Raw genomic sequence first — 18,249 nt, 5'->3', positions numbered from 1 at the left:
GTCTGGCACCAATAACCATGTCGCATTCAAATTCAGATAAATAACATTTCTTCCCCATTTTGATGCTCGATTTGAACATCAGGAAGTTTTCTTGACAATGTCTGCATGCCTTAATGCACTGAGTTTCTGTCATATAATCGATCTTTGCGCTCACAAGCAGTCGAACATGTGTTCTTAATAAAGTGGCCGGTGACTGTACATTCTAAAGTGTAATTATAAATTCAAATTTCTGTCATGCAGAAAACACATTACCATAATAAAACATATCTGTGTATTTCTTTAAAGAGCGAGTCCTGTGAGTTTTTGGAGAAATGACCAAAGAAAGACACACACGTGAAGCATTTATAAATGTTATTATTCAACAATATTCACATTACAACAACAACACTGCTCTGCTAGTGACAGGTTCTAATAATCCCAATATATTGTATAGTTATTTTGTAATACATTATCAAGAGGCACTTCCAGTAAGTCTGGCAATAGAGGAGCTACAGTATTGTGTCTAAATTCCAAAACAGTAAAAATAAATATTTTTCTAAAAGTTTTTTTTGTCATAATATACTTTTGAATCTGTACAGTATATATTTTTTATACAAAGTCAAACAATATCTTGAAATAAAATGTCAAATTTCACTTAAATATTGGTGAATCACACATTTTCTTCATCCTGTTGGTATTGCTACATGTGTTTAAGTGCAAGATACTAAAGAGAAGGAAAGAATTGAATCTGTGAAGTGCCTGCTATAGTAGATAAAAACATACCAGTCTCCTTTATCGTGCTTAAAGTTGTGAAAAAAAGACTTTTGGTTTCCTTTCTGACAAAAGAGGAAAACTAATGAATATAGCATTCAAACAATGTCTACATACATATATGTGAAAATGGCACAGGAGCATGTTCCCCTTTGAAACGGGCCAAAACAACAAACAATACAAAAAGAAAAGGTTTTTTTTTTGGTTCAAATAAGAAAAGAAAAAAACAAGTACAAGAGCTTCAGTCTACGAACAGAACAGTAGGCCGGTTACATTGCTACTGGTGCCTGTTGACATGGCAGTGAAAGAATAACAGGCAGTTAACGTGCACGTCACCGTGAGCGGTGGTGATGCCAGATGGATACCAATAATTCTTGAATTCATTTTTATCTTCACAGAACAAAATATATATGCATATTCAGATACCCTCACCAGTATTGGAATAACACTGACCAAAAACATGCTCCTTTTAGGGCTTGTTTCTGTGCAAATCACAAAAAAACGCATCGTTCAAAAAGTTTCTTTGGTTTGCACAAGCTCATCCAGTGTTTGGCAATCTCCCCCTCAACATTTAAAGGAAACTGGCTCATGCTGGCTCGTATAAAGTGAAATAACTGGGTAGTTTGTGACCCTGCAGTTTTCTTGTTTGTTTCTCTCTTTTTTTATAACTAATATTTCTAATATTGTTTTGTTTTTTTTTCAATTAAGAGAAAATAAGAGTTATGACTGCCATGTGATTGCCTGGTACAAATCACTGACCAGTGCTGCTGTGATGACAAAGAACAAAAAGCTGACAGATGTGACATTTTTTGTGTTAGTAAAGAATTTTTTACTCAGATTCTTCAGCTAACCATGTCGCTAGCTTTCCATGTATCGGCCTATTTACTCCAAATCAGCTATAGTGTATACTTTAAATTACACAATGCAGCCGTGTTTCACAAAACAGGGTTTCTTTGGTTTCCTGTTAGTTATGCAAAACGTTTTAAAAGTTATCTATTACGTCTCAGTTAACATTAGGTCTTCATGAAGTTTTCTTGACATAATGCAAAGCTCGATTTAAATTACATGATGGATTCAACAATATTAAAACATTAGCAAAAATAACTGTTTTTCTCACTTGAATGCGTTGTCAACCTCGAGTAAATTTCTAGCATGTGCTAACAGATTTTCCTTCTTTAATTATTGTGCATATATGAAACAAAACCAACGGCTGCCTTGAAATGCAGGAAAGACTCAAATCTAAAACTGTAAAGCGTACATTTAAATGAAGCTTAAGTTAGTTCAATAAGGAAGATCTGTATTCACCCATCTGCCTGCTTTTCCTGGGTGTTCGGCTGCTTTTCTCTTCACACGTCTACCCCTTTCGCACGCTGTCATTCTCAATCCTGACATCATGACACTAGTCCAATCATCTTCTTGCCTGCCTTCTTTGAGCCAATCAGCCTGCACTTAGAATGGTTTAAATCTGTGCTCTCCGTCATTCTACCTTTCAGATTGTCTGTCCTGTGTACCACCTCCTTCCCATCTCCACCTCAGCCACTTCAGTCAGAGCTCTATTCAAGCCTCAGTCTTCACTGCCACCACCAGCATCTAGACGCCGGTGGGTCCTGTCCTAAATCCTTGCACTGCTAGGATTCCATTCTGCCATGATGGCTCATTGGAGTCAAACACATTAACTCCTCTTTCTCAATAAATTATGTTCAGTTCTTCCGAGTGATCGGTCCTTATTGAAATATGGTTAGCAACGATTAAAGAATATGATTTGTAGTGAGAAGCTAAAACACGTGACCCTTGAAACCTTGACCGGTTCATCATTCATCTCTAGTTAAAACCCTAAAATGTTACACAGCAACACGCTGCAGTGTTCTTGGATTATTGAAATGAATATGATAATAAACCAAATAACAACTTGAAACGATATCACAGCTTTGACTTAAGTCTCTTTGAAGTGTCCAAAGGGTAAATTTCTCTTTTGTTAAGTTTCAAATTTCTGATAAAACAAAGTAAAGAGATCTGAAACAGTCTACAAAACCCCCAAACACAGGTGGAGAATGGGACCATACAGGTGTGAAACATGAAATATCCAATGTAGTAGAGTTCACATTAGATTATACGTGAGGTACTGATATACTCTATAGTGCATCAGGTATTTACAGCGCATGGCGCTCATGCTCATTCACGTGTACGACAGGACGCTTGCAGCTTCTTGCAGTGAGGTGGGTCGATGTTTTTTTAAAACTCAAGTTCAAAAGCTTGCAAACCTAAATAATGTCTTGATCTACAGTTGTGTTGCTCTGTTGTGTATCAGCTGGTGTGTACAGGTCATTTTTACCTGCTATAAGCGAACCTATCAGAACAAGCCAATGCAAAGAAAGGCTAGTGGAAGACGACTGGTCCAGGAAGTGACACGTAAAGCCAAGAGCGGATTGCCGCACATGCTACAAATATGCAAATATGACTAGTGCTGCAGTTTTTGCTACCAAACAAATCACATATCGATTTGCCTTTACTTTTTCTTCCTTTTTCTTTTAATTGTCAAATTTAAAAAAAAAAAGATTTTTAGTCAGGGACTTTTGTGTGATTGACATCAATGCTGAAGGTAATTCTGCTTTGATTTGTGTTTTTGCTACATATAATTTATTAATGAAAACCTAATTAAGTTTTTCCCTCTTTGAGTTTGAGTGATAGCAACTGTAAATAAAAAAGACTTTAAACACCAAAGGGCTTTCAACTTGAACTGAAACATGAACAAAAAGCCCAGGATTTAGTTAGCGCAGGCCTTTTTTTTCATAGTATTAAAAAAGAAGCTGTGGTACTGCACTCCTTTGTAAGTACAGGGTATAAGCAGTAAAGGGAATTATGCTGCACTGTTTAGCCCTCCTTTGCACAATGGACATTTTGATAACAGTGCAATGGATACAGCTGCAGATTTACACAGTATTACCAGAGTATTAGCAAAACTCTAATTGAGTTAAGAAATTGGGTTACAATAGGACAAGTAAAGGTAGCCAGTAAAAATAAGCAAACAAGCCTGTTTGATGGATTTCTTAGTGACTGAGATCCAGTGTTTAACATCTAACTGCATAAAGTGTACACTTACTGAAAAGTGTAATGCTGCTTTTTATATTTCTGTCACAGTTTTCTTTTAAGGTTTAATTTCAGCGGTGCTGTTTTCATTGTAAATGTTTCCGCCCTGTTAATGCTCTCCTCTAATCCCTGTCTAATCACTTCAGGTACAAGTAGAATTGCCAAGCCAAAGCTAGCGTATCGCCTGTCACGCGTGACGTCTGTGGCTTCAAATTGTTTACACTCTTTGAGGGATTTGAAATTGTTGCGTTATGAAATAATAAAATCTGTCAAACTGCTACAGAGATTTACCACAGAAGCAGAAAATCCATTGCTACAGGTCAACAATGCTGTACTGCCTCTTCGATATCTCTACCTTGATCCTACCTAAAGTGTCAGGCAGGTTCCCAAAAAAAGTCTTGTCAAAATGAATGCATCCTTTTTTTATTTTGCAAATATGATAAAAGAAAAACAACTGTCCATTACAGCTCACTGCATGAAGAAACTAAGTAACCTAAATTCTTGAGATCTGAATCCACAAAGAGCCCCTGTTGCTTTTCTGACGTCAGATCAAATACACTACACTGCATATCCCTGTAATACGGTTTGGAGAATTGGAGAAGTGGATGATCACATGATTTTGAATCCAACTGAACTGGCTCATCTTCAAAGACTTACACCAGAAAGAATCAGCTGAACTGTGACAAAGATCTGAGACCCCTCTGACCTCTCATGAGCAGCTCCAAGTCCAGCTGAAAGGATTCTTCCATTAATAAGCCTCATTACCGAGGCTGTTCTTTTTTTTCACACATTTTCTTCCATTACAGCAAATATGAATGTCCAAGGACATCAAAGACGAGCGCAAACAGTGACATTAATAAAAGTGAAGAGAAATAGTCTCTTAAAAAATAGTAGGTAAACTACATCATTCAATAAATAGATAGTAAATATCATATATTTGTGTACATGTGGTTATTTATTAAGCTGGATTCAGAAATGTAAGGGGCTTACTGTTTCCACTATAACTTTCTTTGGCTTTTTATGGAAGTGAAACAACTAGTTCATTAAAGTTATTTTAACAGCTTTTTCTATGTATCATTAAAAGTCACTCCAAAACACAGATAGGCTTCATGGTGCTGATATTTCTAAACTCTTTCTAAAGGTTTTTTGGCTCGAGAGGTCAAAGTTCACGCTATCATATCTTTTGTTTACATGAGGCAATTTTAAGCAACTGTAGATGTACATCACTGACTTTTGGCTCGTTAACTGCTTTTGCATTCATGTGGACAGAAACATTTTCAGGGTGTTTTATCAGATTTATTTACTTAGAACAACAAAAGAAAACCCCTGTTTGAAAGAATACCCCTATGCGTGTGGACCCGGTCCTACGCTTCCATGTATAGTTTTTTTGTGGGCGCACAGCACCTCCTGCATGGCAATAAGCCTCACAGTGTTGAAATGTCTTATTAACGTAAATCTTCTTGGGTAATTTGGAGCTGTGACTCAGCTCTGGCCTAGTCCACTATGGCGGATTACTGCACTTTCTGAAACATTTGGCCTACATACCAGCCTATAAGTTACACTGGAGAGAAACAGAATCTCTTCTCTTTAACAAATCCCTTAAAGATTGATCCAAGTTGAGAGTTCCCATAAATGTGGGCACAGATTATATGTGCCTGCAATATGAAAACACCTTATATTACCGACTGGTTTCTTTCTTGAGAGTTAGCTGTAGTGTGATTAACATTAATGTGCATTAGGTGTTGCACAAAGAGAACCACACTCTGCTGGGGACGCACTGAAGTGACAAAAAAGGCAGAAGCAGTGACAATTAAAAGGACAAGAACACTAGAGGTCCTTTTTTTGTTTCTCGATCTCTAAGGGTTTCTGCCTTCCTGAGTTATGCAGACTGGAAACGTGTAGGTGCGCTGAACCGATTATAACAAAAGAAAGGGAGAAATGATTGCTGACTAACATTGTTTGACAAGAACAAAACATTGCTTTGTATGTTTTTCCTTGAATGAGAATAAAGCTTTTGGTGCAACAGAGTTCTTTGTTAAACTTCCTATCTGTTCTGAGCATGGAGTGTGTTTCTGCTATAGCACTGTGTGTGTCTGTGTGAAGTGTGTGTACACAATGCATGACCACTGGCTCTTTTTTTCAATCTCCTCCTGAAATTCACGTGGCAGAGGCTCAGTGGACACGGCTTTTCCGCTGGCTTTCATCCCATTGTGTTCACGGAGAAGGGGCCTGGTGCACATCCTCGAGCAGCTGCGTGGCTCCAAAGTGTGCTGATAGCATGGGAACTAAAGACAGGAGTGTGTGTGTGGGAGGGGGGGAGCGGGGTGACAGTGTATTACTCACTGGTGGAGTGAAGATGTGAATCAGCGTGGTTGGCCCATAGTGCAAGATGAGCAGTCTGGGTGCCAAATCCAAACTAAAACAAACAGCAAAACAAACAAATGCACTCCATCTTGATTACTCAGTCTGAGTTTTTCTCTATTTTCCCTCATTTGTCGCTTCATCTTCTTGCTCATCTCACATCTCTCTCCTCGTCAGATGCACTGGGTACGAGTTTATCCCTGTCCTCAACCCTGTTTTTGTTAGGCACATTTTACCCAAAACATCCTCTACAGTGTTGTGTCAAAGTGATGTGCTGGCTACCATATAAAGAGTTTAGTTAGGAAAGAAAAACAAAAAAACCCAAAAACGTTTTGGACAACGTTCAGATTCCTGGTTTAAGAGGAGGTCAGAGTTCATCATTTCACTCAGGTTCTTCCTCTTTTTCTCCTGAAGTGTCCAATTGTGGAAAGATCTCCTCTTCCTCTATAGCTGGCACCTCTTCCCTTTCATTAAGGCCATCAGTCGACTCCTCTTTGCTTGCCTGCTCCTCCTCTTCCTCGTGAATGGCTGTTATTGGATCGGTGGGCTTGCCAATGCAGTTTGGATTCTCTTCCTGAGCCTCCTCCTGGGCTTCTGCAGCAAGCACTCTTTTCCACATTTCATGGTTTTCCAAAAGATGCTGTGTGATCTGGCAAAACACTTTCCTCCTGCTTACCTTTTTGGCTTCTTGCCGCTCTGTCAGACAGAAAACCAACAGTTAGAGAAGATTCTGGGATTGAAAAAGAGTAGAAATAGAAGATTTTCGGGAAACGTGCTCATTTGCTCTCTTGCAGAGAGCTACAAGATAGGAATCATATTCATTTTACACATGCGTTACGAGAAAGGCATGAAACAAGAAAACAGTGAGTCTGCACCTTTACAGTGAGATAATTAACATATATATATATATATATATATACACACATATATTCTTTTTGTGCTAAAAGCAAAATTTAAGAGTACTGTGGTTTCCTTGTTTGTTGTTTTTATTTTTACTTACAGGAATAAAGGGAGCGTGACGCACGTAACTACCGGTACTGTAAAAAGAGAAACTAACATTGCACTTGCAGGGGGATGATGAAATGAGCATCATATATATAAAAATCAAAAGAACTGGAATTTCTAATAATAAATTATAGATGCTGATGATAACTGTTGCACTTGTTGTTGCAAGAAAGCAAATGATAACTATTTATCCCATTAGGAATATGTGTAGTAATTAATAGTGTTCTCAACTGTGTGTCTTTTTTGCATCTATCACAGCAGCAGAAATTAGCTGCATTAAATGTCGATAAATGAGTCAAAAATAATGACAGAAAGTCTATCCTGGAACATGTCCTCCCATGCAGTGAATACTCACAGGAACGATTCAGCGACATACGTTAGGTATTCCCTATAACATGAATAATCAAGAGACTGACATACGCGAGGTGTCAGAACTTGTTGACGCATCCTCATCTGCCATATCCTCGTCCTCCTCTTCTGTATCTTGTCCTTCCTGGTCTCCCTCAGATTCATCAACCCAGTGTCCCGGCATAAGAGCAGCTGAGTCGTAGGAGGAGCACAGTGGTCCCACGATGTGAGTAATGAATGATTCCTGCAGTTTAGCTAACTGTGGAGCAGACCTGTCCATGAACGGGCTGATGGGAAGGCCCAGGGATGATTCTTCATCGCCCTGGCAGAGTACAAATATGAAAATGTAAGAATAACAGGAATTATTAAATATAAATGATGTGTCTTGCACTCTCTCCTTCAAGAGCTGTACATTTTTAAAGATGGCAGAGAATAAGGGCTTTTACACAGCATAAACGAATTTCTGTATTAAAATAAATCAATATATGAATTAAACACGATATCACTCAAAGGTAAACACAGCTATGCATCTAGTCTTCTGTATAACTCAAGTGGCAAGCACAGAAACTTCCAGATATGCTGCCTCTGGGCACAGTCTCCTGAAAGTAGGTCAAGAAGACTACAAATAGAAAAACATCAGTTCAAACTATGGCCGATCTGTATGTATCAGTCATCCAAATGAGGCTGCCTGCAAAAATTTTCCAGAGTAATGGTGACTGTGATCTTTATATTTGTAACCACATGGTCACCACCAGTAAACACAGACACAAATCTAATTATCTTTGCTGTGTATGTATAGATTGGGTGCACGACTCCGCATCAGATAAACTGTAATTATGATTTGTTTAAGTATTTATCTATGTAACAGTCGTATACTGTAAATGGAGGCCACATAAAGAAAACCAAAGCGGAGTCATATCTGCCCCAAATCGTGTGGTTTGTGTTGGATTACCCACGGCCACACAGCTTGTATTGTATTTTAATACATCGTGACAGTCCTGTACTGTGCTTTTATGTTTGTTATATGATGTTAGAGCTTTCAAAGCTATTCACCGGGAGGACAGAGGGCCAAGAGCTCCAATTGCTATGGAAACCAGAAACCTGGATGGCGTCAGTGCACTGCACTAGTGGTTGTGTGTGAAAAGTGTGTGTGTGTGTGTGTGTGTGTGTGTGTGTGTGTGTATTTATAGACACGGCACAATCAAACAGAGAAACTTTGTTTTAAGTGAGTATTTTTAAAGTGTAGAATATCAAATTGGTGCATTGCAGTGCATGATGAAAATTCACGCATGTTTGTGTGTGTGTGTGCGTTTATATCTGCGCTGACTCTGATGTCACAGAGAGCCTCGTCCCACTTGTGATCTTCCTCAGTGCGACTGTGAATGAGGGCTGTCAAAGGATGGCACATTTAGGTCATGCGCCTCTATGAAAGCAAAGCATGCGCATACGCTCTGTCTCTCGCCACCCTGTCTCTCACCCCCAACCCCCATCCCCCCGGGATGCTGTCACTCAAAGGACTTACATAATCCATAAAGTTTTTTAAGACAACTGAGCCAAAGCTTCCAGAGGAACACCAGAATGCTAAGCAGCAGACATGAGAGGCATGTCGCTTTCCTCGGGAATCAGCAATGTTCAGATTAGAGGTTTCTCGCTGCTGAACACTGGTTTGATATCCTTTCTCTGAGTTTTCCCTTCATTAAAAAGGATTAAATAGATAATACACATTCTGATGCTAAGTTTGGTGGCTGTCAAAGCAACCTTGTGATAACAAGCTTCTGTCCCAGCCTGTATGTCTAACATAAAGACCTGATTTGAGAGGAATTTATATTGTGGGTACCGCTGAGAAATAAATAAAGTTTTCAAATTAGTGCTATGCTGTCTACAAAATCCTTGCTTGTTATCTTTATGGTCTTGTGAGTTTATAGCAGGATTTGTTGCCAGGCATCCATCTACAGCGGCTGTAATAAATACATGAGCTAATAGGTAAATGTTTTCAATATTCAGTTATTGTCAGAGGGAACATGTGGCTACACATTTATACCTTAGAGAAATGTTCTAGGGGCAAGAAATGAAATGCCTTTCATGCATACTGGAAGTTTTTAAAGGTTTAGTTCATTGTGTCTGTTTCTTAGCTTTTATTTCCTATTTCCTGTCACCTCTGTAATGTCACTCTCCCAGTTTCCTTTATTCCCTGCCTCATTGTCTTGCTACTTTGTGTAGTCAAGAGACTTTTCCTCTTTTCTCGTCTTTTCCGTCCCCCTGCCTGTGACCTGGACAGCAATCTCATTACATGACTGTCTCAGTTCCTAAAATGAATTTGAAGGACAGAGGATTGAGGAGACAGAAAGCTTGTCAGAGCAGATGTAATGAAGGATCAACAGGTGTATCCTTTGTGTGGAAGTGTTGTTACCTCTGTGCTAAACTGCTGAAATACACAAACCACGTTGGGAGGAGGGATCTACAAATAAGTTATTTTAGGAACTGTTCAGTTCACTACTCGTGTATTTGTTTGATAAAAGAAAAAGGTATGATATCTTGACACACTGTCAATTTATTTGAAAGATGGCCTCAATAATAAAGTTGTGAAGCACACTGTTATGCTTGAATGACTTCTGAAATAATGAAACACAGCAGTAGTTGGTCTGTACCAAAACAATTTAGGATGCCGCCATGCCAAACATCATATTTACTTGACATTGTTTTAAAAATCCGACTCCAAAGCCAGGATGTCTCATTTAGTTAAATGCCTGTTTCCTTGACTGACTCCCCGTGGCTCTTACTCGCCTCCTCTACTCACATGTCTGGCAGAAGGGCCTAAGACGTTAAGAGGATTCAAAGAAAGGAATGAAGAATGTACTTAGAAAGAAATTAGGAATCTGGAAGGTTTCCGGGAATTCTTAGTGTTTGTTGTGTTTTCTGTCTTGCCTTGTTTTCTTCTGTGTGAACTCTGACCTCTGTTTTTAGATTTTTTTTCTTTACTCTTTTTTGCCCACTGGATTTATTTGTCATGTTGACTGACTCCTGTGAATGTTCTGTGTTTGGATTTTCCTTCACTGAAAATCACATTGTGTTTATCACTGATAAGGCTGTAGACGAGAACATTTTTGGTTAACTCTCACAAGATTTTGGTTTATATTGACAGGATTCGTTAGTAAAACAGTGATATCAAACACAATAAGTATTGTTTTTGTACAGAAAGTTAGCTTGAATTACAATTAATAACTCCTAATCCCTGAATGTAAAATAGTTTTAACTTGTCATAGCTTTATAATTTTTCATGTGACTGAAATATTGAAATAATACTGAGATATTTATCATACATAAACTATGTTAGTAATCGATTACAGAAAAATGACCTCATATCTCTCATTAATGATCTAATAAACGTTCTGCAACAGCCACTCCTAACAGGACTTTGGTTTATTTACAAATGATGACAGTGAAAACACTACTAGAGGCGCTCCTGTGCATCACAGCACTTCCTGTATTTCAAAGTTTTTTGTATAACTATTTGGTTTGTGGCATCTGGCAATTCCTTGTACTTTGGCACACAAGTTAGGCTTTAGCAAAATATCCAGTCTGATCACACTGGCTTTTAGGTAGAGTTTTATTATGTTAAACCATTACTGATATATAAGTAATAAATGGTTGATTTTATTAAGTAGTTTTTTTTTTTGTTTAAATTTAAAGATTTGGGCAAGTGTAGAGTTAAAGAAAGAATATTTTGGTAGAATTCTTTTTGAAATGATTCTTGTGTTTTTTGTGTTTTGTTAGTTTTATGTGAAATGCTGAACATTTAGAAAGCAGTTATTTTTAAGGGAACACTTAACAAAACTGCGCTCTGAATATATTGGAGACATTTTCATGAACATACCTGTTCATAGAACTCATTGACGATCCCCTCTGTCCATTGTAGGTGCAGCTCCTTACACTTCAGTGGCCCGTTGACATCAGCGAGCTTGATGCACATCTGGCACACTAGCAATCGATCATTCTCATTGGTCCAATCAATACAAGACACTCCTTCATCCCCTACCTAAGGAATTAGAAAGATGTTTTTGTCAAAAACAAAAACAGAGCTTATAGATTAGTTGTAGAAAGGTTTATAGACCTTGCATTTAAGACAATGTGAAAAAAAGACATTCTCTGTTACTTCAGAAAGAGACCTTTACAGAAAAAAAATTAAAAGAGCCTGCAGTAAATGTTTATTATCTCTTTCAAGGAGGTTATGATTTTGGTAGTGTTTGCATGTGTGTATCACTCTTTCTGTCCATATACGTGATAGCTCAAAATTTTTGAATGATTTCTAATAAAACTTTGTAGGCGTGTAGATTATTGTGACGTTAACAATCCATTAGAATTTGGATTATAAAGGTCTTCAAGGTAAAATTTAATAAGTTGTTGGTGGAAAACGTGTATTGTCAATATATAGAAAGTACCATTTAAGGATTTACAATGTGTCACGTTTGACCTCTGAGCTCTTCTTCAAGGTCAGATAAGGTCAAAGTTTCATAAAATGTCTCGTTAAAATGTTTATCGTTGAAACTGTGCTTTAAATTCTGCGTCTTGTTTGTATTGGCAACATTTAGAAATTTGAACTGTTAAATGGGGATTCTAAACATCACATCATAGTTTGCATTCAAATATCAAGTCGAGTCAGTAACAGCATTGTAATTACAGACGAATGATGGATGGTCATGTTTTATACTGTTTATGTAGCTTATTTGATTTACCTTGGCATTAAACTCTGCGAGGAAGTCAAAGTGCTTTTTGAGGTCAGTGGCCAGGATAGCTTCAATGACTAGGAAGCGGAAGCGCTTGAACTCAACGTGTTCAAGGTTAACCAGGAAGTTATACTCAGATCGAGACATAAAGAGGTTCCAAGCTGCAGCTGCGTGATGGTTTTCCAAGACTGACCTGTCGTTGTAAAGAAGAGCCTAAAATGGAGAAGGAAAAACTTAAATTAATATTTCATATCTGTCAATGAATGAATCTTCCCAGTTTAGTAATGAGTCGCTTACTAAACCATGTTTAATATTACATGTTAGGTTTTAAGGTAGGATTTGGTACACCAAAATCTAAAAATAAAAATAACTCATACATGAATCAAAACTTTGACAAGAATCCATTTTTTTGTTGATGCTAATTCTGGCTTTCTTTTTTACCATAATGTTGCCTAAAACCTGCAGTATCTGCATTGCCTCAGTCTCAACTGTAAACTGCTTAGACTAACGACTTAATCTGCTTTTGGCTGTATGTTGATGTTTGTATTTGGTTCATTTAAAGCCCTTTAACAACAGTACTCATGTCTGAGCATTATGTACGTTTATATTCACACCATTTACGCTCTTGTAACAACATTTGTAACAACATTTGATAACAGGATAAGCGGCTTCATTCATATTAATTATAAGCAAAACAAGCAGATTTTAGCTCAAAGCGCAGTTAATGTGACAGCTTACATTACTTCTTATCTCATTATAATTACATCTGAACCGTTATAAAGGTTTACACTGCTCATAATAAATAAATACTGGTAATATGCTGCCTATCATCTCTCTGGAGCATTTCATAAACATAAACTTAATGAAAAGACGTCTTACTGACATTCAGTTTTGTGAGCTTATCTACCTTAAAACATTAATTACTATCACATAACTAATAATTCAGTCAGTTAGTATTCTAAGATCAGTATAGTTGCTGAAGGGACTTGGTTAATGAATATCCACACAACAACTTGATGTGGACAACGCTCAGGGCGACCTTATTGATGACATTTCACAACTCCATTCCCAGTTTTAGCTTCCCAGTAAATGAACTTTCCCATCCGTCAGTCTTATTCATCACTATCGAGCCATCATTACGGCTCCTCCCTCACTACGGCTCCTCCCTCAAGCCTTCCAGGTCACAAACATTTTCCTGTATTTATTTACCTGTGGTGCACTGGTAGCTACTAGAAAGGCATTGGTTCTTCCAGGGTGGTCATAGTCATGCATGGCAGCAGCTACATAAAGGGCCATGAGCTCCAGGGCAGGGATAAGACCAGCCAAGCAGCCATAGCCTTCCTGCAGCACAGGGTTCATTTTGGACACCAGGAATCCTGTGGCACCAGGTGTAATGCCGTTCTGTGAGTCTACATCCAAAGAGACAACACAGGCAAACTATCAGTGACTCTGACCTCTGATCACTCCTCTCAAATGTTGCCTGCAAGTCTACTTCATTCTGCAGGACATGCCAGCATTATCACTAACTTTTAGTATCTTGCCATTGACCAAACAGGAGGAAAAAATTATTTTAAAAAATTACTTTCAATAAAAATAAATATGGGAATATCTGGGTAATTTTGCTATCACACTGCACTTGTGATGCCGTCCAAAACGTGTAAACAAGCATGAATAAAAATTGAGGACAACATCTAGTTAAGTTGTGAGCATTAGCTCTGGTTCAGGACCCATGAGAACGACTAAATGTATGTCCTAATTATTCAGCTTGGTCCCTCGTGACAGAAGTTATTAATGCATAAATAACAAAATTGTCAGCTTAATTTTCAATCTATGAACTTTGATCCTCTGACTGAATATCTGTCCTGTACAGTCTAGGTACAGTTATGAGTGTCTTAAGCTTTAAGATTTACACCAACGTGGAAACAGGCTTGCTAGAGTCTGGCAGACTGGAATTAAAATTGTGATTTTTTTTTTTGCATGAAATATCAGGAAGATTAATGTATGTGTAGGAGACAGCGCACCAGTGTGTACTCCGTTCTCAGTCAGCAGGGTGGGCAGTCCTGGCACAGGCTGAGTGGTGAGGTACCAGACAGCATGCAGCACGTCTGTGGCATGGATCCGGTTGTGATCTGAGGAGAGTAAAATGAAGTGCTGATTCACAACAGTGTGGGTGGTAAGAGTGTAGTGGAAAAGTCCCAGCTTGACTAGTTTTAAATACCCTCAATCACGGTAGTCACCTCATTGGGCCTCAATGCAAGCAGTGTCCTTTTAAAATATATTGGCGATATAATATGTAAAGTTGGTATACATATAAGTATACTGTATACTATGGATTACTACTGCATCAGTGCATGGCTGATGAAGCGACTTCTCTCGTTTTTACAGAAAAATAATGTTACAATCCATGGAAGACATGGAGATGTAACATAAAAATCCATATAAAATAAACACTTATTAATTGATTGATTTGATTAATTAAGTTTCACTGGAAGGTTTTTTAATAAGAACACAACTTGTAAACATGTTGGGTCACAGTCTTTCGCATAATGAATGAAGTGCTATGAGTAAATCTGCCAATTCAAACAATGGCTTAAAATCTGGGTCACAAATAGACAACAAGACTGATATAGTTTGATTAACGTCACATATGTATGAGATGGATATTGATGCCTCTAAGTAGGCTTTATCCATAGTATTCCCAAACATGTAAAAATATTCCCTCTTGATGTACCCTGTGGAGGCTTTGAGAGAAAGGCTAAAATCTATTTGTATTTGATTAGGAGCTATTTTACAATATATTCCTTCAAATAATCTAATCTGTCACACTATAAATTCAAGCTCATGTCATCACATTTTCAGTATGTATTTGCACAGTAAACAGCAGGCAGGAAAAATAGACGCGCTATTAAAAGTTTATTTCATGAGCAACACATCCACCTTGTGGCAGCAAAAGGTAATGATGGATCATTTTTTGTTTTTTTCTTAAATATGTGATCCTTCTACTTACAAGGGATGTCCCTGTATCCATTTTCCAAAGCATGGAAGTAGTTCATGAACTCTCGCACAGGAATCCTGAAGGTCTCGAACAGATCTGTGTCCTCAAACAGCCTATAAGAAACCTGGGAGATGCCACCACGAGGAAAACACACACTACAGTGAATCACCTGGATATCAAATCATGCATATTAGAAATCAATTCATTTTTCCACCACCTGCATTAACAAGCTAACATCTTTATCCAGTTAAGCTGCTAATTACATAAGCCTACTGTAAATGTAATCTCAACAATATGAGTTCCTGTTTATTGAATTAATGATTATTTGTTTTCATTAAAGTTGCAACATTTCCTCACTAACGGAGTATTTACCTGGCTGAGGATGCAGCCCGTCTTGCCGTGAGTCTTCTCCACAAGACTAAAAATGGGAAAGTTCCAATTGTTAAGCTGACTCATTAGAGGCTCCAGCCCTGGCATTAACAGAGTCTCTGGGGCCAAGTTTGGCTTGTCCTGTCAGGCAAAGGTAAGTGAACAAAGAGAAGTTCAGGGTGGTGAAAGAAATATTTGGACGTACGGTAAAATAACCTTTAGGACTTAAAAATTTCAGTCATCACAGTGACACAACAGTAGGAATATTGGTTTACTTAATGCACTCTGTAGACATACAGCAATCGGGCATAACATTATGACCACTGACAGGTGAAGAGAATAACACTGAACTTGTGTTGGCTACAAGACCGGGTCAGGGCATCTCCAAAACTGCAGCTCTTGATGTCATGATCCTTGGTTCGTCGACCCAGACTTTTGTCTTTTTTCTCATTGTTTTTCATTATCTTTGTATTATAGTTCTCACTGTTCTATAGGGTTTTTGGTTCGTTCTGGTTAAGATGAGTTTTGGTTTGGAGCTTCATAGTCTTCTATTTATTCATTTTTTCCTAGTGCCTCTGAGTTTCATTATGTCTATTTGTGGTTCATAGTTTCTTGTTTGATTATGTTAGTTTCCCTTTGTTTCCAGTCTGTGTTCCTTATTAGGTAAGTCAGTGTTTAGTTATCATGTTTTTGTTCCCTTTCTTCATCCCCCCAGTCAGTCATGTCTCTGTGTGTTTATTCTCCAATCGCTCTGTCAAGTTCACATGTCTTAGTTGTGGTCTCAGTGTTTTTACTTCCTGTTTTATTTAGTTCTTTTCATTCTTGTGTGTATGATGTTCAGTTTTGCTTCCCCCGTCACATCAGTCAGATAAGTGTGTTTCTTCCTGCTCATGTTTTTCCCAGTTTAGATGGTTTGTTCCTGCCTCATGTTTTGGTTAAGTTTTCAAAGCAATAAACCTGTTTTTGAGTTTTCACGTTGTGCTCCGTGAGGCCCACGTTTGGGTCCTACCTATGACACTTGTGGGGTGCTCCCAGTCTGCAGTGGTCAGTATCTATTAAAAGTGATACAAGGAAGCAACAGCTGTGAACAAGCAACAGGGTCATCGGCGGGCAATGTTCATTGATGCATGTGGGGAGTGAAAGCTGGCCCGTGTGGTCTGATCCAACAGATGAGCTGCTGTAACTCAAAATGCTGATGTTGGTTTCGAAATACACATCCATCCATCCATTCGCTTCCGCTTATCCTTTTCAGGGTCGCGGGGGGCGCTGGAGCCTATCCCAGCTGTCATAGGGCGAAAGGCGGGGTACACCCTGGACAGGTCGCCAGTCTGTCGCAGGGCTTCGAAATACACATTTCACTGCAATTTGTTGCGTATGGGCTGCATCGCTGTAGACCAGTCAGAGTGTCCACTGCTGAAAGTTCCAACAACATCAAAACTGGACCACAGAGCAATGGAAGAAGGTCTGATGAGTCATGTTTTCTTTGTAAATCAATGCCTGGTGCTTACTTTGGAACACCTGGCACCAGGATACTGAAATCCATGTTCCCTACTTAAGCACTGCTGCAGACCATGTACACCATTTCATGGAAACGGTATTCCCTGATGGCTCTGGCCTATTTTAGCAGGATAATGCATCATTCCACAAAACAAAAATGGTTCATTAATGGTTTGAGGAGCACAACAAGTTTGAAGTGTTGACTTGGCCTCCAAATTCCCCAGATCTCAATCCAGTCGAACATTTGTAGGATGTTGCGAGGCCCCACCTGGCAACTTACAGGACTTAAAGAATCTGTTGCTAACATCTTGTTGCCAGATACCAGAGCACACCATCGGTCAAGCCTGTTTTGCTAGCAAAAGGTGGAACAACACAATATTAGACAGGTGACCGTAATGTTATGCCTCATTGACTTATATTGTTAAAGCAAAACCAGCTTTTTTAAAGTAACTTTCAAAGATAGTTGCTGCTTAATAGAGGATAGCTAGCTCATGACATCATAAGATGGTTTCACATAATTCGCAAATGATGTAGTGCTGCTCTTATTGTCGATTCAATTATTCCTTCTTAATGAAATTATTTGGGGGGAAGGACATTAAGTGAGGTCTGATTGTCTACCTCTGAAGAGAGCAGGACAGGGTGAAGAACAATGCCGTCATTCGGATACTCCCTGCAACCTTCCCTTGCTTCAGGAGGCTTCTTGCCTCCCTCTGCTTCCTCTTCATTCTGTGCAAAGTCGCTGCTGTCACTGTGGTTGGTCTCATAGGTGCTGTCGTACGTGCTATCATAGTCTGATGACGCTACTGCGCGTTCATCTGGAAAAAGATGACACGATTTAGAAAGGTAGCTTTAATCACACTAGTACTTATGGCCACATTGGATTTGACACATTAAAAAGGACTAAACACATTAGAAGTGAACACAGACGTGTTTCTTCTGTTGAGAATACATTATCACTAAAACACAAAGATGTTTCTGTTTAACTAAAAACTGGAGTTATACCTATGTTAATGTTAACTATAAGACCTTTTTTTTATAATGACTCCATGAAAACATAATCAAAATCCAAATGTCCAAAACTTCAGCTGTCCTAGGTGAAGCGCCCTTGATTTA

At 38.5% G+C, this 18,249-nt stretch overlaps 1 protein-coding gene across 1 annotated transcript in view; it reads right to left on the bottom strand.

Annotated features, from left to right (window-relative positions):
• Nucleotides 1-334: 334 nt before the first annotated feature.
• Nucleotides 335-18,249, bottom strand: part of LOC102304823 (cGMP-inhibited 3',5'-cyclic phosphodiesterase A) — a 63,142-nt gene continuing 45,227 nt past the window's right edge. Inside the window, exons 7-15 of the mRNA XM_005915927.3 lie at nucleotides 17,755-17,951; nucleotides 15,643-15,780; nucleotides 15,283-15,394; nucleotides 14,297-14,404; nucleotides 13,485-13,684; nucleotides 12,285-12,488; nucleotides 11,426-11,587; nucleotides 7,624-7,873; nucleotides 335-6,894 (exon numbers count right to left, since the gene is read on the bottom strand). Coding sequence (XP_005915989.1) covers nucleotides 6,581-6,894; nucleotides 7,624-7,873; nucleotides 11,426-11,587; nucleotides 12,285-12,488; nucleotides 13,485-13,684; nucleotides 14,297-14,404; nucleotides 15,283-15,394; nucleotides 15,643-15,780; nucleotides 17,755-17,951 — 1,685 coding nt within the window. The 3' untranslated portion in view covers nucleotides 335-6,580. The remainder of the gene's footprint in view (nucleotides 6,895-7,623; nucleotides 7,874-11,425; nucleotides 11,588-12,284; nucleotides 12,489-13,484; nucleotides 13,685-14,296; nucleotides 14,405-15,282; nucleotides 15,395-15,642; nucleotides 15,781-17,754; nucleotides 17,952-18,249) is intronic.

This window comes from Haplochromis burtoni, unplaced genomic scaffold (genome assembly GCF_018398535.1).
Source record: "Haplochromis burtoni strain Fernald_Lab_line unplaced genomic scaffold, NCSU_Asbu1 Contig_15, whole genome shotgun sequence".
Taxonomy (NCBI): domain Eukaryota; kingdom Metazoa; phylum Chordata; class Actinopteri; order Cichliformes; family Cichlidae; genus Haplochromis; species Haplochromis burtoni.
Note: the sequence above shows the minus strand (reverse complement) of the source record. Positions and strands in the feature narration are given on the sequence as shown.